The sequence below is a fragment of the Bombus vosnesenskii genome, unplaced genomic scaffold (genome assembly GCF_011952255.1).
Source record: "Bombus vosnesenskii isolate JDL3184/JDL3185 unplaced genomic scaffold, Bvos_JDL3184-5_v1.1 scf7180000013267, whole genome shotgun sequence".
Classification (NCBI taxonomy): domain Eukaryota; kingdom Metazoa; phylum Arthropoda; class Insecta; order Hymenoptera; family Apidae; genus Bombus; species Bombus vosnesenskii.
The window spans coordinates 4,956,849-4,984,606 of NW_022882927.1; the positions used below are offsets into that span (position 1 = coordinate 4,956,849).

Here is a 27,758-nt window from a genome sequence, read left to right on the forward strand (position 1 = left end):
TTCGTAAGGTAAAATAGTGGGTCTAGTTCGAATTTTTGATAATGTTTTTAACGTATTTCAATCAATATATTGATTATAAGATTTCTTAACTCGTCGTTTGGACTAACGATTTCTTCAATAAAATGACCTTTTTATCTAGAGAATCTCCCATATTCTTACGAATAACTTTATTTTCATTAAAAATAAATTTCATATCATACTTAAATTTCCAAGGATTAAAACCCACCTACAATAACTTGTATTAATATTCGAACATTTCAAACATTTTTACAACATGAAATTTATGTCTTATCTAAAAGTAAAATCGTCATCTATGTATTATGTTACAGACCCTTTTTTTCAAAAAGCTTCTCAATTAATGTCGAAAAAGAATCGGTAGTCAAAGAGATTAGTTCCTTCAGAAAATGAAAGAATTGAATCGAGGCGAATGTTAGGGGAGCAAACCACAGAAGCTCCATCCCAGAACCACCCCTCAAGCCCCTTTTATTCTTTATACTCTTCCGATATTATTGAATCTTCTCTCTGTGTATTACTTTTTCGTTCCTTTCTTCCGTTTTATTGCATTGATGCAAGGACCACTCAATATTATCTCCCATTGCTAGCCACCACGATCTGCTTAATTTTGTATCTGTACGTATTATTATATCTTTACCGACTCTTATGTATGAGTTTGTGAGGTGTACGACGATCAAAATAGGATCACACGAAGCTCTGACCGCCTAAAGAGAAATCTCCCTTTCGATTCAGAAACTTTTTCTCTCACGAATCCTTCCTCGTCGCAGGAACGAGAATAATACTTACATTGTATTGTAATATGTAATTATATGAAAGGGGAAATTAGAATCTTTTTTCAGGCTGCTATAGTTCGAAACACGAGACAAATGTCACACATACGAGACACATGCACACGAGGGGGACGAATGGGACCGATGCGATGATGGAAGAGCAGAGGGAAGATCAAGATGTTGATTTAGTTCAATTAATCCAGATATTATTGACACATTGCCGACCAATCGAGGAAATCTCTCATTTCGTTTAACGACATGATAAATAATAAAGTTAACCTAGATGAATCGGTAGGATTCATGAAAAAAGGTAATCTTGTCAACATTTATATTTCTCGAGATGAGCAAGAAGATATATTAGGAACTTTGACTTTTTATTGGCTCGATAGAATTTAATTTTTCATTGTTTTTCATTGGTCCAATAGATCTCAATTATTTTAAACATGATATTCACAAGAAATTATAGTATTACTCAAGGTATCGCAAAATAATTACATCTTCAACTAAATTATGAATTATTAAAAAGGCAGATTAGAAGAGCAAACAATGGAATATTAGAAATATCAATATTCTTGGCATAGTAAATCTTTTAAATCTTTTAAAGACATAAAACAAAGACATAAAGGCTATTCTGGTGAAATATAATTTTGACAAAGATTGTTTTAATACATTAAAAGATTTTTCATCCTATAACAAATCATAAGCATTAAGTACATGTATTACTTCTGTTAGATCTGTTGTATTTCATTTATGTTAGATCATATTTTATAGTATTGGCTCCGTCATTTATTGAATCCCATTTCTAATGATTACGATGGTAGATTATTTAAAAGGTCGAAAGATTTGACAAGATCTACCTTTGTTATGAATCTCATAATTGTTAACATGTGAATTCGAAGATAGTATCGCGTGATAACCATCATATAGTGACTATATTAAAGTCAAGCATAATTCACGTGGTCGGCAATGCGTTGACCCTTTGCACTCCGAAATTTTGCCTAATATAATCATAAAACATAGCAAACTGAACATTTTTACAGTAAAATTATCCGAAATCATAAATTTCGAAAGGAAGTATAATATCTCTTCCCTTTTCCATATTTTATCGGTGAGAGTAATTTAAGAACCAACGTTCCCATTATGTATATCGCTATATCGACACCAGTGGAGTACAAAGGGTTGAAAATAACAAAAACCTACTAATTAATCATATATTCATACGATAACATACTCATACACGCTATTAAAAAAGAAAATCGTAAAAAAGCAAAGAAAATAATTCTTCACACAGGACGAGCAGCCCCTGACACTCTGGTTATCATGATATTCTATCTATCTCACTGAATATTATATTGATATTTATTATACATTATATCTGTTTATTTCTATATATATTTATATATACACTTGGGTATTTAACATTTATTATGTGGTAATTGTATTTTACATACTGACAGGGGTACTTTGATATATATACAACATATTTACACGTATATATAAATTATCGGTCATTTTGTTGGGTAATATTTTCGTTCAAGCGTTAATCAGTGTTTTCTTGCATGGAGCTCGATGTGCAGCTGCAGTCTCTCTTTTATCTGTATTATAATCATATTATATATACATTTATCATACATATACATTCATATAGGTGATAAGGGTTAAAAAATCTATAGAAACTTGTCTTTGATTATATATATATATATATATATATACTATTCTTATATATATATACATCTATCATAATTTGTATTGAATGTTGGATGCCATTATATTTTTCTCTATTAAGTCTAACGATTTGTTTTTGTTTCTATCATTATTTGTCGTGGTCATACGTGAGGAAAGTCTATTCGCAATAAACGGAAAAGAAAAAAGAAGAACGAATAAATTAATAAAAACAACAAAGAGTTAATGGATAATCAATTATAATAAAGAAAAAAATAATTATAACGATTGTTTACGACATATCAAAAGAATTTAATTGCAAAGGAGGAAAGTGTAACGCAAATATGATGAAACGTTCGTCAATGATCGCATCTCGATAATGATATTTCGGAAATTAGTACACATGAAATATGTGAATGATCATCGATAGACTTTCCTCAGCTTGGGGAACTTTTGAGATGGTCCTTGAACAATGAACAATCACCGCTGATTTTTTTAAAAATTGGCCATGACGTATTAGGTAATAATCTCATAGCTGTATTATCATCGTATACAACTGAGCCCTGAGATAATAATCAACTTTTTTAATATTCTAATTGAGTGGACTCTATTATAATTAATTGATTGTTGGCAGAAATTTAATTTTCTGTTTTTCTGTTTTCTGTTTTCTTGTCCTGTCCGTCGACATTGCCCCTGGGCTGGGCATACACAGGATTTCGAGGTACTAATCAAATTAAATCACTGTTTGTTATATGAACTCAGTATATTAATTATAATCAGTGTTGGCCGTGTTCCGGAAATGCTTCTTTATCTCACCATTACTTTTAGCCGTATTATTATTATTAACCATATATACTATTATCTACTACTTACTACTACCTACCTACTACTACTAGTACTACTACTACTACTACTACTACTACTACTACTACTACTACTACTACTACTACTACTACTGGTACTACTACTACTAGTACTACTACTACTACTACTACTACTACTACTACTACTACTACTACCACTACTACTACTACTACTTACTATACTACTACTATTACTATTACTATTACTACACTCTTAACCAATGCATTTAAATTTAACTGATTTGCTCTGTCTACCTTACTGTTTTCCTCCCATCGATCGGTGTTAGCTGTGACATACACACATCTATGTATGTATATATATTACACATAGAAAGTACATATATATACATACTTATATATTTATATGTTCCCTATATGATATATATTATCTATAAAGCATACATATGTATACGATATGTGTTTATATATTTATATAAGTTTCATAATTTATATATCTATATAAATGTATACAATATACAGAATTATGCAGAACAGTGTCTGCTGCATTTCAATATTTGAGTCCAACCAGATTGTCCTTAGATGAGAATATTATTTGTGAGTAGTGTTTAGTGCAACCTGTAGAGCAATGTTTTGGTGCACTCAATGCAACTATATATATACATACATATTATGTATATTATTTTTCACCATATAGCCTTCTACGTCTTGTCCCATATGTCATGGGACACTCCGTATATTAAAGCCATCCAGTATTTGTTCTCTATGCGCCAGTATGTTTTGCATTCATGTAAATGCATTCAGAATGAATTGAAAATTGTGGTACAAATGTGGTACCGACGTTACTATGATTCAAAATAGATCTAAATGATAAAATAAATTTTCCTTATAAAGCTTCACGTTTTCTAGGCAAAATTATATTCAAAATTAATTCGGCAATATACATTGTTAATTGCATATCTCTTTTTATATACAACAGTTATAATAGTTTTTGTATATAGTGTGATAATATTGTCTCGAATGAAAGGAATGCACATGATACTAATAATTTTTAGTAACAAAGTAATTATGTGATATGTCTCCATTGATTTTGACAATAATATTTTTCGGAAGCTTCGTATGATAAAATGTTATTCTGAAATTTTGATTAAAATTGAATCATAGAATATTCAGTATCCCACTTTTGCCATAAATTGTGGTACATCGTGTATATCGAAATTTACCGAAGTATAGACAAGAGGAACGAATTTATACGATTTCTGGTACATTTCATTTAACTAATTATTAGTAGTGAAATGATACAAATTAACATTATTAATAAATTCTCTTGCATAACAGTAAGAAGTTTAACGATAAACCAAACAGAATTGCAAAACGGAATTTTATAAATTACAAATAAATTGGAAAATTGCAAGATCATAAAGTTATAAAATTGAAAAGGATCTGCTTGTATGACAAAACTCCAATATCTAATAAGACTAGCCATTTGTCAATTCATTAATACTCTTAATTAGTAAATCATTGTGTAAGAGGACCTTGCTACTGGCATTGGCGATGATAAATCAGAAGAAGAAGAGGGAAACGATCGTGGCGGTGTATTAATTCAATAAACGCGTAGTTGGAGCATAATAATGATAATTAGGTTCTGAGAAGGGGATCCGTGAAGTGCTTTTGAAATCGTGTTGCGTCAACCTCAAGGTCAATCTGTGGTAATTAAACATTATCTACATTCTATACGGATATGCGTATTTCCTTAATTTATTAATTTATTTATTTAATCCTCGTAAATTAAAGTCGTATGATATTTTTCACGCCTCCGAAGAAACTGATAATGAATGAGGAACTTATTGCACTTTAAACTGTTCCAGATATTTGCAGAAGTATTTTTAGTTTATTACATTTGATACAGTTATTGCTGCGATAATTATAATTGACAGCAGTAAATATTTATATTTGCAAGTATTATGTAGACGAATATTCAAATTATATAATTCACAAAATGAATAAATAGATAGGGTGTGTAGTAAATAACAAAGCAAAGAAATGATAAAGTATCAGAAGTAAAACATTAATTATAAAATAATCGTTATATAATCGAAAGTGAAAAATCGCAACTCGATTTCAAAAATTCATTTCGTACCCACCTATGAAAACACATTCTAAACAAGTAATAAAAAGATTTCGGAGTACGGCCGTAGAAGCATATGTTGAACTATTATAGTAACAAAATCATGTAGTAATACTCGTAGCGCCAAAAAATTTATTTTTTATGGATTTTTTAATTTTCGCGCAAAACCGGGTGACAGACACAACTATTAACAGAGAAAAGAAAGAAAGGGAATAACATAAAACATTATCAACAGGACAGTTATCGTTGAAATTACGTATCATCATTTGTTTTCTTTTTTAATCGAAAGGCTACTTTTCGTTAGGGACGAATAATAGAGATGAATGTTTATGTACGTCTCTAGGGAAATTTGAATGCACTGCATGAATGAGTAGTTCTCGATATATGTACGATAGAAAAAAGTCGCCCGCTTTTGCAGAACCATCTATTAAAACCACTCTCACGTTGCCAGTTATGTAGTAGAGCAATGGTATCGTGCTATATAGTGATGTCTGATTTGATGAATGAAATTATCACAATTCGTGAGAAAAGCAACTCGAAAATAGCCCGACACAACACCTTCTTCGACCTCCATACACATACACACATCATTACATACATACATCTATAACAGTGTTCTTTAAACTTCGATAACACTAGTAATCAATTTATTTCTCAATTTCTTAACACCCTATATAAACAAAAAATCAAAACGAGTAAAGCTTTTCCATTAATCCGCAAGTCTTTGCAGATGTGCCAATCTACTCGATAATTTTTCAAAAATATTTTAAATCAACAGAGATAAAATACAGAATATTCAACTTTGTAAGCAAAACTTATTCGATTATTTTTGTAATCTACAGACTTCTTTGATATTCTTCCGAATATAATAAACTCCTTACCACAAGATACACTAAATAATATTCTTAGAATACAATAAAAATACAGAGATCATTAAAACATGATTATAATAAAGATTCGAAGTTATTAACATCGTCAAACATGACAGATGTTCCGTTTTCTCTATTTTCTACTAAATTATAGAATTTTTGAAAACTGGGTTCTCCAGTACAACGCTTGTCCATTGTATGGAATATATTTTGTATTAATACATCGTACATAACCGTCGCGAGTATAACAGTGATTGCGTATATGTATTTATTATTGACGCTTATACCGAAGAAATTATAGAACAATATAATAAGTTTGAAAAGCACTGTTCTACAGCATGCTACCGCTGTACACGATGTTTCGATCCTGTGGATCTCAGACACAATAAAACTACCCTTCTAAACACCATCACTCGCGATCACTCTGACCGATCGATCTATTGATCGATCGCATCCTAACTGTGCATCATTGAACAAAAAAAAAGAACCCAAAAATAAAAAAAAAAAAAAAGGAAGAATCAACCGGGCCAAATCCCAATATCTCGTGCATTTTAGATATACCAATACCAATTGCACATATATAGCAGATTTATCGACGCCGAGCAATCTCGATGACATTTATACATTTTTTGATAAGTTTAGGCCATCTCCAGAGTTGCCTGCCTGCCGCTGAACTTCTTAAAAGAAAAAAAGAAATATTTTTTACAAAAAATATTAAAAATTCGCTGTACGATTAATTAGACGCTGCTCTATGTGATATTTCTGCTTCAAAGTTTTGAACCGTTTTTTCACTGTTCACCCAATGTAATCTCGCTTCTTTTGTGCGCCTTGTTGCAGTAGGAAATGCGACCAGCCGCGGCCAATACTCGCGATTATCCAGCTTTTTCAGGCCCGCTTCCTTTATCGAACTCGAGCCGCTAAATGGATGACTTGGCTTTTAATTAGCGGAGAAAATGATGCATGGTGTGTGCAGCTTTATCGTGCTAGTTAATCCCTGCATGCTAGTCGATACGATCGTTTTTGTTATACACGAATCAGAAAGAGTTCCGTAAGAAATACGTTTCGAAGAAGAGGAGGACGTTTTTGAAAAGAACGAGAAACTTTTAAATTGATATAGTATAATGACGAGTAATTGAATTAATATGTGTTTTCTAAAATGATCGATAGATCGTGAATCATTGCGAGTTTATGGGAAATTTCAAGAAACTAAAATGCGTTGAATACACATTATCGAAAGTATAGTACTCGTTAGAATATTTGGTACGTGAAAGAAACCTGTGTCGACGTCTTACTTTGGAGAATTTATTGCTGAGCAAATATGAAAGAAAATCTTTCTAGAAATTTAAAACGAGTTACAAGAATAGTATTTCTTTCTATCTAAATACGAATAAAAAATTGAACGATTTTATAGAAAAATTTTGATTCGAGTATACCTGAACGTGCATGAGTTCCAAAGATGGTTCATTTGAAACCAGTCACACAAGTAGACTTATCGAGACACTTATGTTCGGAGAAAAGTTCGGTGACAGAAAGGAGCTAACGAGAACCATTGTTTTAAAAGAGCGTACTTGAACAGTTTACTTGTACCGTAAACTTTTCTCTTTGATGTGTGTTTAATGATGTACGGAATTGAGATAAAAGGAATAAAGAAAGATTCAGATTAAGACAGTGCCAAGTTTCATTGTTGATGGATGGAACAATGAAGTTTGGTACCGTTGGGGAAGAAATATCTCTGTAAATCGAATAGTTAATACGATACAACAAAGAAAATCGGAAATTCCTAAAAATTGCAACAGGATAAAAAGAAATAAATGAAATGAAAAGAAGAAAAGTATAATTCAGAGTCCAGGAGAATGAAAATTTTTGGAAGAGTAGGATAAAATATCTTTGGAAATTAAAATAGAATGCTATTATACATTTTTCAAATTCCTCTAATTTTCTTCCCAAAGTAAGAAAGAAAAATCATTGGAAATTTCTTTGGAAGGGAAATAAGCTATAATAATTTCGGACATTTTTTTAGAAATAGAATAGACTATAATTAGACATTTTTGTCAAAGATAAAACGAAGCGGTATCCTCCAAAAATTTTCCCGAAACTAAAATGCAAAATAAAGATTGGAGAGAAATTTCTTTGCCCGAAAAGACCTGCTTAAAAAGATGCACTGTGATGCATATTAGCCGATATGATAGTACAAGACAATCGACGATTCAGAGCTTTATCCCATTATCGAATTGAGCATTATTTTACTCGAACGAGTTTTTCACGCCTTTTTTTCCGAAATGTTGTTGGCACACACGGTTTTATATTGTCCGGGGCATATAAAGCCATAGAGGATCCAATCACAAGTGTGCATGTAAGAGTAGACCGCGAAATTATTTCGTTTCCGATCTCGACTAATGCAAGACGATCGTATTATTTGCAGTTTTTTGTAAGACTCGATCATATCCGCAAGTGCTTTACTCAGAAGGATGGGATCTTTGTATTGGAAGAATTCAGTGAGTAAATTCTTATAAAGAAAATATAAAAAAGGAAATAACTATTCTAAAAGATTTACAAAATAGTTTTATATAAAAAGAATATTGTTTTATACCACTTTTATATAAAATATTATATATAGGAGTATAGGATTTTTCTTATCGTATACTCCTATATAAAAGTATATTTGTTATATTTTTTGTTAATAAATTTTTTAATATTCCCCTTCAATTTCGAACTTTTAATGTTGATATTTTTTACTTTTCAGATCCTAAAACTAGACAAGTAATTCAACGTAAATATAAGTCTCAAATGGTAAGTAGATTAAGTTCTAATGATACGAGTTTTTTTAAATAATTTTTCTGTAATTGCTTGTTACTATATATGTATCTCCCGTACATCTAGTATTCTCTTATCATATTATTCATCGTAATGATTAAATATTTTAAAATATTTTCTTTTGTATATTATGTAACAGACCAATGAACTGTGCCACTGCATCCACAGGATATTCTCCGTTGCCTTTACGTTATATGAACTCTCGTCTGAGGTTCAAGCCGACCCCGAAAACGACAATGCATGAAGGTTTAATTACCATTTTTTTATTTTTCGTTTTCCACATGTAATTCTCCGTTGCTTATTTTAGATTTTGTTCTTTTTTCGCTTCCAGAAGCTTATAATAATCGCTGCCCATCATAATTCATCTTCGTTTTTTCCTATATCATCTTATTAAATAAAATTCTTGTTTCTTAATCATAAGTTAAAAGTGCAAAAGATTAAAAAGCATATATTTACAAAAATTGTCAAATCTTCCAAAATAGATAAGAATAAAACACACATGCCCAATAAAGTACTGAATGATGCAATGAATAATCCCTAACAAAAATTTGATATGCAAAATTACAGGCAGATCAAATCTGTTACTCGGTCCTCTGTGTGTTCTCTTACTTGGCCGTTGGGTTGGAGCAAAGAAAGCAACAACAGAACCAACAGCAGCAGCTCCCGCGTCAATCCCAGCCCCAGCAACAGCAACAGCAACAGCAACCACAACAGCACCAACAGCAACCACAACAGCACCAACAACAACCACAACGTCAACAACCTCAGTCACAGCAACGTCAGCAACCACAGCAGAAGCAACAATATCAACAACACCAACAAACACAACAACGTGCACAGTATCAGCAGCAACGTCAACAACAACAGCAACAGCCTCAAACTCAACAACATTCAGGTAGCAATGTCGGCCAACCTAATCAAGGCCATAGAAACGCGCACCTCGATTCTTTTCCTAAGCATCACTGACACAGAGGCAGACACTCGCTCCCATTTGTGCATAATTACAATAAATGTGCCCCCTACGCTTGCCTACCTTGGGTGTAAACACTCGTTTCAACCTTAATCCATTTGCATCGTTAAGGAATTTAAAAGAATGGGCCTTCCAAATGTTGGATGTGGATGATAATGAGTAAATTATACAGATTCTTAGGTATGATAAAATTTATTGAAGTAATAAAAAATTAATAGCACCTAGGAAAATTTTTTCGAACGGCACTAATGGCTGATCGTAATGAAATTTGACGAGTTTTATGGGGAAGAACAGCGAATAGAAAATGTGAAATCTGAACTTTGGCAATTTGAAAGAAAGTCTAGGATTTCATATACAGAATTAGTCATTAGATTATTTACTTGAATAATTCGAGAACGAAAAAAAAGAAATGTAATCTATTTCAGATGTTTGCAAAAGTTTACAAATGTTTGCGAACGTTTGTATTGGAATATTCACCGAGTATTTGTGATTCTCTATCCGATGACAAATGATTCGCAAGCATTTCAATAAAAATGGACCAATTATTTGTTCTTGAAATATATAAATTCCTGCGTCATCCTAATCTCAATTCCAAAGGGAACGCTATACACGCTATTACATACGCTTCCGATGCAAATGGATCGAAACGAGCAGAAAAATCTAATCTAAAAAGTCTAATCTAAAGAATCTTTAATTTTCAAATTCTCAAAAATCGTTTCATTTCAACTTTGATCTCTGACTATAAAAAATTGGTAATCGTTGCACGCGCCGCTCAAACAGCGGTATATCATCCTCCGATCATTCTCAGAGAGTCAGCTCTAAGTTTCCTCTAAATGTGGAAAACCTGTTTCGTATTCTATTCGAGAAAAGTAGTCGATGGAATCGAACGAGGGTATTTTGAGACTGGAATCAGACTGGAGGGTTAAAACGACAACACGTTGCCTAACGAACTAGCTAAGTCGATTATTTAACAAGAATAATTTTCAATGTAAAATATGATATAGTGAAATTAAGTTGTAAGTTGGTTTCAAATTCTTTTAAAGAATTACAGAACTCCGAACTTTGTAACCTCGAATGGTATTTATGAATATTTACTTCGAAAATTATTTATCAGATCGAAATCTATCCTTTTTATTAATTTCAGTTTAGATTGTTCATTGCGTTCTAAGGATATATCTTTTCAGTTGGAAAATTGAGAATTATTCTACGAAATTCTTCATAGAGTTTGGTGTCTTAAATAAAAATATATTCAAATCCAGTGGTAATTTCTATGACAGTCAACGTGTTAAGCGTTTCATAAAGCAATTGAAAAAATAATTCGTGAATCAAAAAGTGAAAAGAAAAACATCATTGAGAAATTGGCTGATTAACTGGACACAATCGTGATAATTATTTACAAAGCGGGAGTCTTGGGTGTAAAATGATTAAAATGAATTGCGAAGCATTTTTTCAACAGTTCTCGATGGAAGAACTTGAAAAATTATCGATTGACGATTCGAAGCAAAATGATGTTGATGATAATGATGATGATGATGATGATGATGATGACGACGACGACGACGACGGTGATGATGATGATGGTGGTGGTGATGATGATGGTGATGCTGATGATGATAATGATGATGATAACAATAACAATAATAATAATAATAATGATGATAATAATAATAATAATAGTAACAGCAACGTAATAGAGTAACAATGGTTATTGTACATTCGGAAGTATGGATTCGAGTGGTATTTAAATGAACAAATAGAAGATCGTACTGGGCGATTTACATGTTCTTTGATCCTCTTACTATGGATCGTAAGGAAGACTTATAAGAGAAAAGGAATATATCTCTCTAATAGTTTCATTCTTTGATATGTCCATTGTGTGCACGTGTAGAGACATGAAGTAATAAAGCTTGTGTAGTTGCTGGAGGAAATATAACGAGGTATGAAAACAGCAACTATAGCAAGATACATTTTATTGCGGGCATTGAAGAGAAAAATTTAAGAAATTTTTAAGGGAACAGGAACTTCATAAAATATACATCCTGTATTTTAAAAATTATCCAGAGTGATATACAAATTGGAAGTGAAATATTTAAAGACATATATATATATATAAATATAAATCCTCGTATTAAGTTTTACCTCGCGAATATTGTGGTGACGATTATTTTGACGGATTGCGGTAAAGCAAGAAATCATAATCGTATACGACTTCGTTAAATTTCTCCCAGCAACGATAAAAATATATTAGTCGTTCGTGAAAGAAATCTACTTATACCGCCGTTAAACTATCCTTCGAAGCTTCGAAGGAGGTCCGCGTATAATCAATGGCGTGGTCTTTCTTGGCGGTGTTTTCTATGAATAGCACGTAAAGCAATTCTGAGATACAATAAATGAGATAGAGAAGAGAAAAAAAAAGAAATAAAAAGAATAAAAAAAGTAGAGGAAGAACTAATATTCGTATAATCGGTGGAACAATTTTGTATAAAATACATCGAAACAGACCGTAACTGTGATCATCTAATTTGATGGAGAAAAATGAAGATGAAAGAAGGTGAAGATGAAGTTATTTAATTTCATATGGCCGCATGAAATAGCCCAAAAGAGTATTATGTATAATCTCGGATAGGATCGATACAATAGCCGTCTCTCCCTCTCTATACATAATCATGCATTCATTTCAACTAATTGTATCGTTGTTGTTGCAAGATCTGTTTTAAGACGTTTTGACTCGTTAACGCCGTTAAAAGAGATGAACGATTTTATTCAGACTTTCTCTTTTCTTTTTTAGGATTTTAGTCGGAGTCGTAATAGGTGTGAGGAATAATTATTGTTTTCTAGTCGACGAATGGTCGGTCTGGAGGAGACAAAGGGATTAGAAAAAGAGATTCGTGGTCCACGTTGATCTTGAAATTTGAAATCACGTGAATTCTTTGAGCTTGGCTAGTAATTTTATTTAAAAGAAATTTAAAATCGAGGAAATTACAAATTCTCAAAATTCATAGATAAAGTTAGTTAAAGTTAGCTGATATTATGCTAATTTCTTGCAAAAAAATAGTTGAAGTTTTTCTATTGTCTAAAAGTCAAAACTTCCAAACTTAAAACAATTAAAAATTGAAATTCCTAAAATTGAAAATATAAAAATAAAAAATTCTCAAATGCGAGAAAGTTAAAATATAAAATTTCCCAATATTTCAAGAATCTTTACACTATTTAACAACAATCATTTTACAATCCTTAAAATAATTTGAGGATTAAATTAATTAAGGATTAATTCTTGAAGATGTTGACCAAAAAAAAAAATATTCCTTAATTCTACGTTGCAAATTTCAGGATCAATTATATGCTCTCTCCCTAAAGTTGCAATAAAAGAAGAAAAATGTGTAAAGAAGCGATGAGTATAGTGGTTAAACAGACGTATAACATATTCTCTAAACTAACGGGCTTTAAATCTCCAAGGCTGACTATTTGCATACTTTACCTCATGATAATTAACGCGAAGTAAGAAAGGAATGAGTCGGTCGTGCTAATGTAACAAGTTAATTACGTATATATTTTAGTATGGATACTAAATAATGTAAAGGTTAATGTATATTTGTAATGAATGTCGAAGCGTCGAATACGAGCGTCGATTTATCTCCTTATTTTATTCGAATTCATTAAAATTAAAAATGCATACTACGATCAATTTTTCGATTTATCAAGATTATCATAGCGAATAAAAGGAAAGAACAGCCGTAAGTATACGAGATAATGAAACGTCGCATTTCTGAACATTTATCGTGTAAAATAATAATTTGTATGCAACGTTAATTTACGATTTTGTTGTAAGCTTGGCCGTAAGCACTGATCGTAAGTTTGAGATTAACTTTTTAATTTAGGCTTTAGATTCGTTTCTTTCGTGCTTAGTGTACGACAGCGAAAAGTTGAGAAAGGAATACAAAAGATAAAAAGCAAAGATTTGAGATTAATGATTTAGCGTGGTAATTCGAAAATTTGAACGTTTCCGAATATCTTCGATACAATGGCAAATTAAATTTTAAATGATACAAATTTCATATACGAGGTTCAATTGCTTATTAATACTTGTTTCGCTACTTACAGACTTTAATAGACGATTACCGAAGAATTATCCTGCTCTCAGATAATTGATAATTATAAATAAACACATTTGTTTCTACACTTCATCTAAAAATAAATTCGATGTTAAATGTAATCTCAAACTTATATTCAGAACTGCACATCATTTTTCATACATAACAAGTGAAACTTTACGATATGTATCACCCCTTCAAGTTATTATATCTCGTATCTGTGATCTTAAATTTTGTAAATCAATCCTACGTTTAAGTTTAATTATTGTTTCTGGTGATGTGCGTGCAACGGAAGATGCAATCAAAAAAATGAAGCTTCAAATTACATACATGTACTTACATTTCGTAGATAGACCGTGTTGTCGAATCGATACGGCTGAAACTCAACGTGTTCCCCTGCAAACAAGAAAATAAAAAAATAAAATTTCACATATCTCGTATGTAAGAGGAAACCCACGAGCATTCTATTCCTCCATTGTTCTCTCCGCACGTGATTAGCCTTTTCAATAAAATTAATTATGATTATTATTATTATTTGAAACGGTGAGTTTGATAACAAATATAAAAATTTAGTGAAAAGTTGAAAAAAATATCAAAAGCCTAGAAATACTTCCGAAGGTTTAACGTGCAAAGACAAAGTTTGAAAATTTCTAAAAGATATTAGGATTTTGAAAAATCTTGATGTCTTGGAAGTTTCAGAAAAATTGATTCATTTTACAAAACAGATATATATATATATATTAATCCAATAATTCATGAAATTAAAAGTTGAAAAGTTTTGTAATTAAAAATTCTATCGAACGATTTAGGAAATTAAGATAGACATTATTTAATTACTTTCATAATCCTCCATTTTTTGTTCTTTTCTTTAAACACGTTTCAATTCGTATTTTTAAACCTCGAACACAATTCCATTTTGATCAAAATTTTATTGATAAATATTATTGGAAAGTTAGCATAAAGACGCGTATCAATGAATCTTCAGAGAAGTATTTTTATACTTCTGACCCATACGATACGTTTATCTTGTAAAACCGAGCTCTGAGTTAATATCAGACTGTGTTTTATTTCATCGTGGAACACAATTATACACATATAACCAATTAGAGAATAACTTGTTATTAAAAAGACATGTTCTCTATAATGTTCAACGTACCTTATAAACAGAGAACAATTCAATAAACAAATTTAATCTAATTTCACAATTAATTGATAAACTACGATAAATAACGAATCGTGTCGTTTGTACGTGTTACGATTAAACGAAAATGAATATACGATCATGAACAAAAGTTTGAATTTGAACAAAAATTGACACAGATTAGCTCTATTTGTAAAATTCTTTGTAAAACTTGTAAAAAGCATGATTCCTTTTTTCTTGTAAAATATAAGATTCAAGATTTCTGAGTATAGCTAATATCGATTTTTTATGTTTCATGAATAACTGTTACGAGAACTAAAATTCCTGTCCTATTCAGGGTTTTTATATTAATTCTGAAATCATAATTTTTCTGTTTCTATATCGATTCTTAAACGGTTTTAGAATCAATTTCCGTATTTTCTAGTAATTGAAATATATTGCATTAAAAACAATTCATCGTATATTTCTAATTATTCATTTTCATGCTGCAGCTGCTTAACAATAATAAATTACAATATATTTGACCATTATACTCGAAGGAATCGTGTATTCATCATTGTCACAACGATACGTGACGAATTTAATAACAGGCGAACGAGAACGAATACTAACAATAATAATTATAATAATGAAATGGAAAAAAAAAGCAGAAAAGTGTTTTATTAGAGCTTCGATCGGGAGCGGATGCGATACAAAGTTTCAAATGTATAGTACTCAGTAATGTAGGCGCCTTATATCAATAAATAACTTGTAGATTTGAAGCGAAGCACGTGTTTAATTCAGAACCTATGGTAATTTATCGTATTAACTTTTTAAACAAGAATTCATAAGTAATTTTCGTGTTACGGAAATTATTAAAGGATACCAAATAATACGTTCTAATATTTCCTTTCTTTTTTTCTAAATTAGTGCTCCAATAGTACAATGGATGTTTCCAGCGACAGGATAATTGATTTCGCAATCTAAAGCGCGTCGCTCATTAGCCTTAATTCGCTAACGAACTACTTCCTTATACACTTTGCAAATAAGGCATACCAACTTGAAGACAATTACATAATATAACACATATACGATAATGTAATTACACGTTAACAACTAACAAAAATTTTCCCATCTGATCACCATTGGTATATTCTTACAATAAGTAAATAACGAACATGCTGTTATACCATTATGTACCACAGAAGCGCAATGACAAACAGATGACAAGGGCTTCTCAATTAACGTTCTGTATGTACGCACCTAATCGTATAGTGCGCAGCTCACCGTAACTGCAGTCGAGCAAAGAAGTTCATCACGGTCGCTTCGACCAAATATCTTCAATAAAGTCTAATTCTCCGACCTAAAATCTAATTCGCAAAACCTCAAGTTTAGTTTTTTAAAGAAAAAGATTCATCTATCAAAAACTGAAGAAAAATTTCGGAAAATGTAATTAAGTAATCCATATTCTTTTTAATTAAGAAGGATAAAAAAAAATATTTATTTTTAGTGTTATTTTTGTTGGTGATAACTGAAATTATAGAATTGTCGAATCGAAAAAGAACAACGTTAAAGATAGATTTGGTGGTTAAAGACATGAAACATTTTTTGACTAAAATGTCCCCTACTAGAACTTAGGAGTATACTAAAACTATTAAAACCAGATTTTCTCAATAAATAAAAGCTTGACGCCTTCTATCTAAATATTCTCTGTGTTTCAATATTTGTATTATTATTTGTATTATATTATGTTTATATCATTAATGAAATTACATTATTCTATAAGAATAAGTAGGAGGAGATCGTATGTGAATGGAAATATAGATCGCAGACAGGATGTCAGAAATCTCGCAAACAACATTAATTGCCGAGGACATATCGAGCCGAAGGCTAGGTATGGTTTACCACGAGACTATCGGATTTCCTGCTGAACCAGTCGCAATTGATTTTTAGCCGCCGTTACTTTTTACCTATCGGTTTCTAGACTTATAAGCGATCTTATTACTGGAGCTGCGTCGAACAGTCGCGATCTGTAGGTGAAATAGCGAGGATGGACAGATGGGTAGGAAAGGTGGCCGTGGTTACGGGCGCGAGTGCTGGAATCGGGGCTGCGATCGTCAAACAATTAGTCAGTCATGGTAAGCTTCGACAGTTCTTTTTATCATTATTATTAAATAATTATATTTGAACAATTTCGGAAAATGCTTACAAAATTCCTTTGGTAAACGATACGTTTCACGTTTAATCCTAGGTTCGAAGAAAGGAGAACAAATGAAAATTTTAGCACTTTTATGCGGAGATTAGAGACTTGAGGGAATTGAAGAACTAATCATTAGGAATGTAAAATAAACTAATCTAAAACATCAAGATAAAACCTAATCTAAATTAAATAAATCGAAAGCTAATTATAAATTAAAAGAAAATTATTGTTTGGAAATTAATAAATTGACTTCTATAAGGTATGGTGGTGGCTGGCCTTGCCAGAAGAGTAGAGAAGATAAAGGAACTGGAGCAAGGATTGGAGGAGTGTTCAGGAAAACTACACGCCGTCGAGTGCGACGTATCGAAGGAAGAAAGCGTGATCTCTGCTTTCGCATGGGTGCAAGAAAATCTTGGGCCTGCTAGCGTGTTGGTCAACAATGCTGGAATGACCAAAGAATCTTCTCTTATAGGTAATTCCTTAAACTTGAATGTATTCGATATTGTAGTCAATTTAGATATGAATCGAGAAATGGAATTTAAGAATTCTATGTCCCTGAACAAGTCTTCTTCAAAGTTCTTGTGGCATACTCAATTTAAGTTTCGAAATTTTGGTATCAAATTTGGACTTTTATCTATTTAAAAATAGCTATGTAAATCTATTCAAATCCATAATTATGAATATTAAGTGTAAATCAACATGTAGGCGTAGAATATTTCGATTAGCAATATTCCAAAAATAATAAAATTTCCTAATTATTATTATTTGTTAATTAACGAATTGATAGCTTCGTTAAATCTACAGATGGAAATCTAGAAGATTGGCATACAGTTTTCGACGTGAACGTTTTTGGATTGTGCCTCTGCACTAAAGAAGCAATTCGTATGATGCGAGAAGCAGGGGGAGAGGGTGTCATTATAAACGTGAACAGCCTCGCGGGTGAAAGAGTGCCTTTTATACCTGGATTCTCTGTTTATCCAGCTTCAAAGAGAGCCATCACTGCTCTGGCACAGACTTTGCGACACGAACTCACAGGAACCCAAATTAGGGTCACGGTTGGTTACCAATTATTCTATATAAATAATAAAATATAAAAGAATATCACAGAAAAATAAAATTATAAATGATTGCAATAATAAAACAGAAATTTCCAGAAACATTCGGGATATCTTAATTTCCTTTTTGCTACAAATTCTAGGGAATTAGTCCAGGATTAGTGGGCACGGAATTAATGGTATCCTATAGTACGTATTCCGAGGAAGCATTAGCATCGTTCCCTACATTGGACCCTGAAGACGTCGCTTCAGCTGCAATATACATTTTAACATGTGCTCCACATGTTGTCGTGAGTAAATCATTACTCGAAATCGATCTTCTTGAAAATAAATGCTTATTTAAAAATCTTGCATTCTTCATCTTCAATTTATTTTATGGGTATAATGTATATTAAAATTCATATTGTTCTTAAATTGTATTTCCAGGTTCAAGATATCGTTCTGCGACCTTTAGGCGAGTCTTGGTAGTGAACATGAGATACAATTCAGGATTAGTTGCACTATTGTTAGAGTTATTCAGTTATTCGTTACAATGATTATGGCGTAAATAATTGTTACAGAAATAACAACGTTTAGTGAGAACAGAATTTATTATATTATTAACCGAAACTTCTCTAACACATATGTAGATGACAATTTTGTTGTTGATTGAAATTCATGTTCCGCTTAACAAATTCTAATACCTTAGTATTTTAGTACTACTATATATACTACTATATAATGCAAAAAAAATTCTTCAACGCTGATGCTAATATTTCAAGCTTAAACTGAAATGAAACTTTCCCAACCTTTATTCTGAAAATAAATTTAACCATTCTTGTTAAGAAATTGTTTGAATTATTTTTTTCAATTCTCAATCATTGAGAACATTTTCAATATTTAAAAAAAAGATACGTCTATACGTCAGATGGCGAAGTTCATAGAGATACGCCTTTTATCTATTCTTCTATGTACCCCAGTTCTCTTTCCCCGCTTATTTCCAATGAAAACAATTGATATTATGATATAACCTATGTGTCATGTATTGTATTTAAGTGTCTGGAAATTGCGAACGACGTTCCCTCAAAATGGAGATATTTCAGCTTGCCGAAAAGAAGAAAGCTTTTGCACCACCGGAGAAACGTTATAAGAACCCTTTTAGAGAGGCCATCAAAGTGGGACGAATCTTTATTTTAAATAAAGGAATTTTATTCAAAGATAAAATTTCCATACATATATTTTAAACTATCAACCGAAAATTGTATAGAAAACTAATCTTATTGCGAAATCATAAATTTTATCGATAGCATCCTAGGATACCTTCATAAAAAAAATAGATACCTTCATAGAAAAATTCAAATAAAACACAAGTTGAGGACTCTTACTATGAATATTACGTATATATTTACTTAACGTTACAAAATATACATATATAAAATTAATATAGATGAAAATTTTTCGTGAACAGAAAATTTTTACGAAAATTTGAAAATTTGATGAATTGAATAGATAATATACTACGTTTATAATAATATACTAAGTTTATAAATGTATGTATAATTGAAGTAGTTACGAGAATTATGGAGCTATCACAAGCCGCTTACCAAAAGACAGGAAATACGGAGCGCGAAACGTTTGTTCAAGGAAGCGAGTAATCTTATGCAGAAAGGGGAAGAATTAAAGAAAGTCAATCGCTTAATCAGCAAAGGATTGTTTTACAACCCGAATTTTCACGCATTTTATGCCCTGAAAGGAGATATACATTTACTTGAAGGTTTTTGAAATTATAATATAATAAATATAAATTTAATTTCTTTCTTGCAATTGAATGTTTATATGTGTATCTATCGTTTTCATTGTTGATGGATAATTAATAAAAACCAGCAGTTAAATTAGTTATTCTGCGAAATGTCTCGTAACTTGTAAAGATTTGTTTAAAGAACTTGTTTAAAAATTGGAATTTTTTATGAAGGCTACCTTTTAGAGGCTACTTACTCTAAGAATTTCTCTTTCCTATTTTCCTTCTCTCTTTTTGAAACTAAAAGTGTGATTCCTAACGTTTTATTAAATAAAAATTCATTTTCGACCCCAAAAATCGCGAATAGTACGGAAAAATTACTTTACAACTTTTATCAAGGCAAAGATGTCTTTAAAGAAATGCCCTAATACACACTAAAGCCGCGAATATTACCGAAAATTGTTCGATTTAAGGAAAATGGACGAAAGCCATCAAAAGCTACGAAGATGCCAGGTCAATGGTCAGATTCGATCATACACTATCGAAAGAAGGAATGAAAACTATATACAATAAGCAATTAATGGATGCCTACATGAAAAGAGGAGACTGGTATAGCGAAAATAATTTATTAGTAGAAGCTCTAGGCGATTATGAACAAGTCTACCTGCTTAAGTTATGCGAAATGGATATGACAGAGATACAAGTATACGATCTTATTCCCTATTGTTATTAATTTTTTCGCATATTAATATTACGTGTGTCAAAACAGGATAAATTGTTAGATATCACACCCAAGTTGCACAAATACGATATATTTCGGAAATATTGGAACAAATTTATATTGAATACCGATTCTATAAGGGCATCCAATTTGCTGGCCGTGCACGCAAAATATAAAATTAGTTTAAAGCAAATGGGAATTGCTAGACACATGCTTCTAAAAGCTTTAAATCTTGATAAGAATAATGAGAAAGCTAAAGAATTGTTACAAGTTCGCATCTTCTTAATATTAAATTAAGTTAATTATGAATATATAATGATATAAAGATGATATGAATTAAACAATTCTAAGATAAAAGTAATGGAATGTACCTGATATAAAGATAACATGTAAACACACATCTAAATTAATTACAATCACTAAAATTATTGATAGTCACTCAATTATCTACGATACATTTATTTCTCAAATTACAAAAGATACAAGCAATCATTAATTAATGTACATATTATACATATACCAAGCTAATGAACACAATGTATATATGTATATACAGACAGTTTAAATGCCATAGATTGTTCAACTTCTTTTTCTTTTCTTTCTCTTCTTTTTTTTTATATTGTTTATATTAAATACCTTTATGAATTTTTGTTAGATTAGTGAACAATTATATCTAGTCCATTGGAATTACATTAAATTTCAGTTCCCTTCCAATTTTCAAGAATATTTGTAATACTCTAATGATCACAATTTTTTATTTGGTTCTATTAGCAATAAAATCCTCTGATCCTGTGCGATTGTAGAATATTATTCTTCGGATATCTATTATTCTTAGAAAAATACTATTCCTTCGTTAATACTATTTGTTTACTATCATTTGACTCGGCCTCGTCACGCTTACCACGCCTCAGCCTATATAAGGAGCTTTTTACCGACGAATAAGTCGGAACATTGGTAATAAATTCGTATCCCCTATTCACCAGTTGTCCCACTTCTTCCTTGTATATCTGAGCGATCGGCAGCACTTCCTCTTTTGCTCTCTTCCGCGCTATAGCCACGTGCTTCTTTACCTCACACTTAGCTAGGTCAGGCTTACACGCGTGTTCAATGAATTTCAAAATTTCCCCATTTCTTGTGGCCATTCGACCTTTACACCTGGACGTCTTTTCGTTTAAACATAGCCACGTTATTACCTCACCGTTGCATCTGTACTGACGAAATTGGTAGCCCTTGTAGAGGACCAGTGGTTTACCTTTTGATGTTTCCACTATTTCCATTTCTTTCCTTTTTTCTCTCTTCTTTTCTTCTTTGCTTCACAAACAATTTTTGCGATCTTTATTAAAACAAAGTTTTCTTTGAAAAAAGATCGTAATACTTGTAAAAACAACAATTATTAAAACCAAAAAATTTCCTGATCCTCTTCTTTTTCTTCCTTTCTCTGTTCTTGCTTCTTTTCTTAATTTCTTTAATTGAGATGAGAAATGAGGTTGACAAAGGAGGACTTGGTCGCACGGAAGTGACTTCACGACTGCTGATGATCCGAAGATTTAAACCCGTGGTAGAGTTCATGTCTAACCGCACCTCCGAGTTCCACGGAAAAATAAGCAGCGTGAACGGAGACCGCAAATCGCGCTAATTCCTCCGCGACCACAGCCGCATGACCGCAACTTGCACAGCCGGCTGCCAGATCCTCCATGATCCCGGTGAAATCGTTTCCAATAATTCACACTAACTGATTCATTCGATATATAAAAGTAATAGAACTGTTATGTTTGTTATGTATATATATGTTTATAATGTTTGAAAAAATCATAATATTTATGATGTAATAATATAATAATTTATTCTTCTTTTTAGAATCGTGCAAATCCTTTTTGTGTCTCTGATTTGTGTAGTAAGTAATGTTTCTGTAAAGTATCTGTTATTATGTCTTACCTGTCCACAACACAATATATAAGTTTCTTCATTTACAATAATTTAGTGTTAATTATATTAATCAGTGTAACTTTCCATCGTTTAAAAAGGAGTAAAAATATTATTTTATTTAATTGTTCATCGATCAAATTTTGAGAATGATCTTGTACATCATTCTAAATAAAAAAATATAATAGAAAACTATAAAAACTAATATACTAAAAAACATTCCATTACTTATATCCTCTTTGTTGTATATTTTATAAATTGATTTATAAGTTATATATTATATATTTTATATATTTATCGTATCACGTACATACACAGGTGGTATTTAGTACTGGTCACACATTATCAGCATATACCGTCATATGGTGCATGTACAATTGTTATGACAAAGCTTTGATTATAGTCGAAAAAGCACTAGATTGTAATCCATACAATCCAGGATTCAATTTACTGAAAGCGATAGTCTTGCGATTATCTGGTCGTTTCGAAGAAGCAAATTTTTGGTTACAAAGTCTCAGCGACAATTTCTACAAATTAATGGAACCGACAGTAGACAAAGAAAAATCGCTCATGGGAAAAATTTCTATTAGCGAAGCGAGGGATCAGTTGATCAAACAATGGTACTTAATACGGTAAAAATAAAATACGATAATAGTATATATTAATATATATTAATGATAGAATATATCAATATTAATAAAACATACGCATATTCTTGACGGAAAGAATATAAAATTAGTGAGATCATAACAGTGACGGATCCAGAGGCCTTTCTTGGAGGAGGGATGTTTTGGAAGAGGCACGAAATTCATTTTTACATAATGTATTTTTCTACATAAGTACATTTTTGAACATTTTTTAAAATTTCCTTGTAATTTATATTTGAATATCTCTATTTGATATTATAGCCTAAATAATTGAATTCACATTAATTATACATGTATATCTAAAAAGTTTTTCAGAATGTAATATAATATTCGTATATATTATTACTTGGGGGGGGGGGGCGCGATCGATCCGTACCGATATCTCTGAATCCGCCACTCGATCATAAATTAAAACATTTTTTAAGCAATTAAATGAATACATCGATTTACCTACTTTAGCTGACACTTTAGGTTCTCTTTCACGATAGATTACTAACTAATAGTATTTAATCTATTAATAAATGGCAAAATGAGTTACAGATTTTTTTTGCACAATTTTACTATTTTACATCTAATAAAACAACTAGATTGCTTGTAACTCGTTTAAAATTACTATAAACAAATAAAAACTTTTTCGTTTTATTGCAAAATTTATTACTGTTATACAAAAGAATTTACTTTATAACTCGTAAGGTTTTATTAATAACATTATTTTAACTGTGCAAGAGAACTTTTTACCAGTATAAAGTCATACTAAAGTGGAAATATCTTTCTGTTTTTACTATATTGATAGCAATTACTAGATCGATAAAAATTAACCTGTAACTGTAAAAGAAGACGTTTCAGCGCCTTAAATCTTCTCAAAATCCTGTTTTGGAAACCAAAACTTCAAATCAGTACTGTCCACTTCCAAACCTGAAAAATTTTATAACCTTATGACATATCTCTTTTTCACCAAAAGTATATTAATTGTATTATTCTTCAATTTACCTTAAAACTCCATCCAAATGACTTGTTACCAAAAATCATCACAGATATTTCACATTAAATTTACATTTTACACTTTTAAAAATTAGAACACGCAGTGCGTAACGATACAACGTTCTCTCAATCGGAAGTAGAATTCAAACTCGCTAGTCTATCGAACATCTATCCGTATCAAAATAACGTTAAAAACTTTCGAACACTCCATTTATAGATACGATATGGCGATGCAATGCATGTTGGACGATAAACTCGACGCAGCAGTACGAATTGTATATAAAAGTAACCTAGCCAAGCACTATGCGGAGCCGTATATATTATTAGGCGATTACTTTCTGAAAAATAAGGATATCGATACAGCACTGAAATCATACTTAAAATGCCGCGAAAAGATACGCGAGATGGAGTATCCGGTATCTCAAAAGACGATTGATCTGACAAAACGAATAATCGATATTCTAAACGATAAAGCAGAAATGGCGGTAAATAAGGGACATTCGAATCAGGCTATAGATATAACTACGCAGGCGCTTCAAATACTCGAGGAAGATAAAATACCATTGCAAGAATTACGCTTACAGCGTGGTCGTATCCTTCTTTATAAAGCTCGTGCCCTATTTCAGATCGAGAATAAACAGAATAAGCGAAAGAAACGAAGCTGTGAAATTGCGGCTGATAGTATGCGATTTGTTCGCGAACTAAACGCAGATCTATATCAAACTTTGTATAACGATAGAGATATCGAAAGTGTCATCGATCGATTTGCACCAACTCGGAAGCTACCGCGATCCTTGAAAATCCTTATGCAATTTTCTTAAGAAATATTGTTATATGAATATATTTTAAAAGAATTTTAAAGAAAGGTAAACTTAGAATATTTCAATGATTTGGAAGTATTATTTCGAGGCTAATAAATTACGGAGACGGCTAATAAATTAATAAAACAGAATGAAGCGATAATAAAAATACTCATCTGATGCAATATTTTGAAAACGTTACTCTCGAAGAAGATACCTGTATCTCCTTTTATCAGTATCCTTGATTGTATTATAGTAAACACATAGCACGTATTTAAAAAAAAAACATTCACATTAATGTATTTTCTTTGCACAAAATTAAAATCGTATCTGCAATTGTATGCTCTCAATAAAAAAGATTGCATAAAATAATATTGTATATGTATAATAATGTTTCTTATTCTTTATAACTAAACTATTAAAAAACTATTCCTCTTTTTATTCATAAATTTCTAATATCTCATGCAGTATAACATTCGATAAAGACATTTATAAAATTGATTATACGATTTTATTTTATTATCGTAAGATCACCGTTATTTTGTCAATTCATATATTTTGCTTTTCCAATTCATATATATTAAAAGAAAAAAGTTAAGTACTACAGATAATTACGCAAAATTTATTTCTCAAGGAAAGTGTCTTATATCAAAACACATCCTATCTGTAATAAACTGTCTAGCATCATAAAAGTATCAATATCCTGCATGATTTATTATTACAGTTTCCTGCAAATAATGCAATATCGTTTCAAATGTCAATATAAGAACAACCTACATAGTACCCATGGTCGAAGAAAAGCTGACTGATATATTTCTGTCTGTCTGAAGATTAACGCGACCTCGGTAATCTTGGGCCACAATTTTACTCCGGTATAAAAAGAGGCGCCAGTGCTTTAAAATGCAGATACATTTTGTAACTTCAATTCCACAGTTCTTTCTCGTATAATCACACAAATCAAACACATCATCATGGAACAACGTTGGGCTGACAAAGTTGCTTTGATTACTGGAGCCAACTGTAGCAGTGGCAAATGCCTAGCAGAATGTCTGGTTGGCAAAGGAATGAAAGTTATTGGCATTGCCTCACAAGTTGACAAAGTAAAGGTATGCTTCTTGTAAAAATTATTCTTTGAACAAGTAACAAGTAGTACAACTTCATAATAAATAAAATTTCATTACTATAAAAAAAAAGTCATCTTCATTTCTCATTGTGAGCTTCAAAAATATTTCATCACCTATTTATTGTTAGTAGATTTAAGGCAACTTCACTCTTCATTCTATTCAGCATTTTTACCTTCTTCTACATAGAAGTACTGTGGTCCATGATCATATCTTCAATGTTCAATAGTGTTGTTTAATTTTACATAAATCGCAAAATGTTTCATTTAGATAAACGTAGATTTAAAACAATTTCTTTTCTTTTGTATCTTTACGTCTTTGTTTATAGAATAATTATATAGAATTCAAATGTTATTAACCCTAATTCTAAACAGGCACTTGCTGAGGAACTAAAGTCGAAGCCTGGAAAACTGTTTCCTCTACAGTGTGACCTTTCCAATCAGAATGACATCCTGCGTGTTTTGGAATGGGTTGAAAAGAATTTAGGAGCCATAGACATCCTCATCAATAACGCTGCTAATAACATAGATATCTCACTACAGTCTGGTGAAATGGAAGACTGGAAGAAAATGTTTGATGTAAACTTCCTTGGATTGACTTGGATGACCAAGGAAGCTCTGAAGTTAATGAAGAAGAAGGGTAGGTATTTCTAAAATGTAAAGAAGTCAAAGAAGTATGCTTCAGTGTCCAGGATGCAAATTTTTCGTATTCTCTTATTATTTTATTCTACAGGAATTGACAATGGTATTATTGTAAACATTAATGATGCTTCTTGGTTGAAAGCACCAATTAATTGTGATCGTCCAATATCCCCAGCTTACATAGCCAGCAAATTTGCTTTGAATTTCTTGACAGAAAGCCTTAGATCTGAATTAGCACAACTTGAATCTAACATCAAAGTCATTGTAAGTGTCCTACTATGTTTATTCTTGCTTCTGCAGCTACTATCCTTGAAATTCTATTCTTGATGATTACTGTATATGTTTTTTTATTATAGTCAATTTGTCCTGGTTTGGTGGAGAGTGAGATGACTGCTCAATGGTTAAAGGAAAATCCTCGTATGGCTTTAAAACCCAAAGATGTGTCTGATTGTGTTCTCTTTGCGTTACAATCTCCTGACTCAGTACTCATCAAAGAAATAGTTGTCTCACCAATCCGTGAAGCGATGTAAAAGAAAGATATCATATCGATTATTTTACTAACTGTTTAATGTAAAACGTGATAATTAACGCTTGTAAATATAACAAATAAAAATTTTTGCAATATATACATACATACAAATCAGTCTTTCTTCATAAAGTTTAATATTGCTTCATAAGATATTTGTATTGAT

At 31.4% G+C, this 27,758-nt stretch overlaps 3 protein-coding genes across 11 annotated transcripts in view; all 3 read left to right on the forward strand.

Moving 5' to 3' along the window:
* The window catches only part of LOC117230775 (MAP kinase-activating death domain protein), a 39,712-nt gene extending 26,795 nt beyond the window's left edge, over positions 1-12,917 (forward strand). For 5 of the 9 annotated variants that reach the window (XM_033488540.1, XM_033488545.1, XM_033488546.1 and 2 more), the window contains 4 exons: positions 3,160-3,168; positions 8,688-8,760; positions 9,009-9,055; positions 9,647-10,784. In XM_033488540.1, the coding sequence (XP_033344431.1) occupies positions 3,160-3,168; positions 8,688-8,760; positions 9,009-9,055; positions 9,647-10,045 (528 nt within the window). In that variant the 3' untranslated portion in view covers positions 10,046-10,784. Of the gene's footprint in view, positions 1-3,159; positions 3,169-8,687; positions 8,761-9,008; positions 9,056-9,218; positions 9,326-9,646; positions 10,785-12,837 lie in introns of those variants that run through there. The other 4 variants (XM_033488544.1, XM_033488547.1, XM_033488548.1 and 1 more) reach the window with 4 other exon arrangements.
* Positions 12,918-16,627: 3,710 nt separating this feature from the next.
* LOC117230777 (farnesol dehydrogenase-like) lies at positions 16,628-19,343 on the forward strand. The gene is made up of 7 exons (XM_033488551.1): positions 16,628-16,709; positions 17,047-17,154; positions 17,245-17,398; positions 17,720-17,932; positions 18,265-18,515; positions 18,659-18,805; positions 18,942-19,343. Exons 3-7 carry the CDS (start codon positions 17,311-17,313, stop codon positions 18,981-18,983), a joined length of 741 nt encoding a protein of 246 aa, XP_033344442.1. The 5' UTR covers positions 16,628-16,709; positions 17,047-17,154; positions 17,245-17,310; the 3' UTR covers positions 18,984-19,343.
* A 6,686-nt stretch (positions 19,344-26,029) lies between these two features.
* On the forward strand, positions 26,030-27,702 carry LOC117230776 (dehydrogenase/reductase SDR family member 11-like). Its single transcript, XM_033488550.1, has 4 exons — positions 26,030-26,410; positions 26,800-27,064; positions 27,158-27,330; positions 27,423-27,702. The coding sequence occupies exons 1-4, from the start codon at positions 26,276-26,278 to the stop codon at positions 27,594-27,596; spliced, it is 747 nt and encodes a 248-aa protein (XP_033344441.1). The 5' UTR covers positions 26,030-26,275; the 3' UTR covers positions 27,597-27,702.
* The last annotated feature ends 56 nt before the right edge of the window (positions 27,703-27,758 follow it).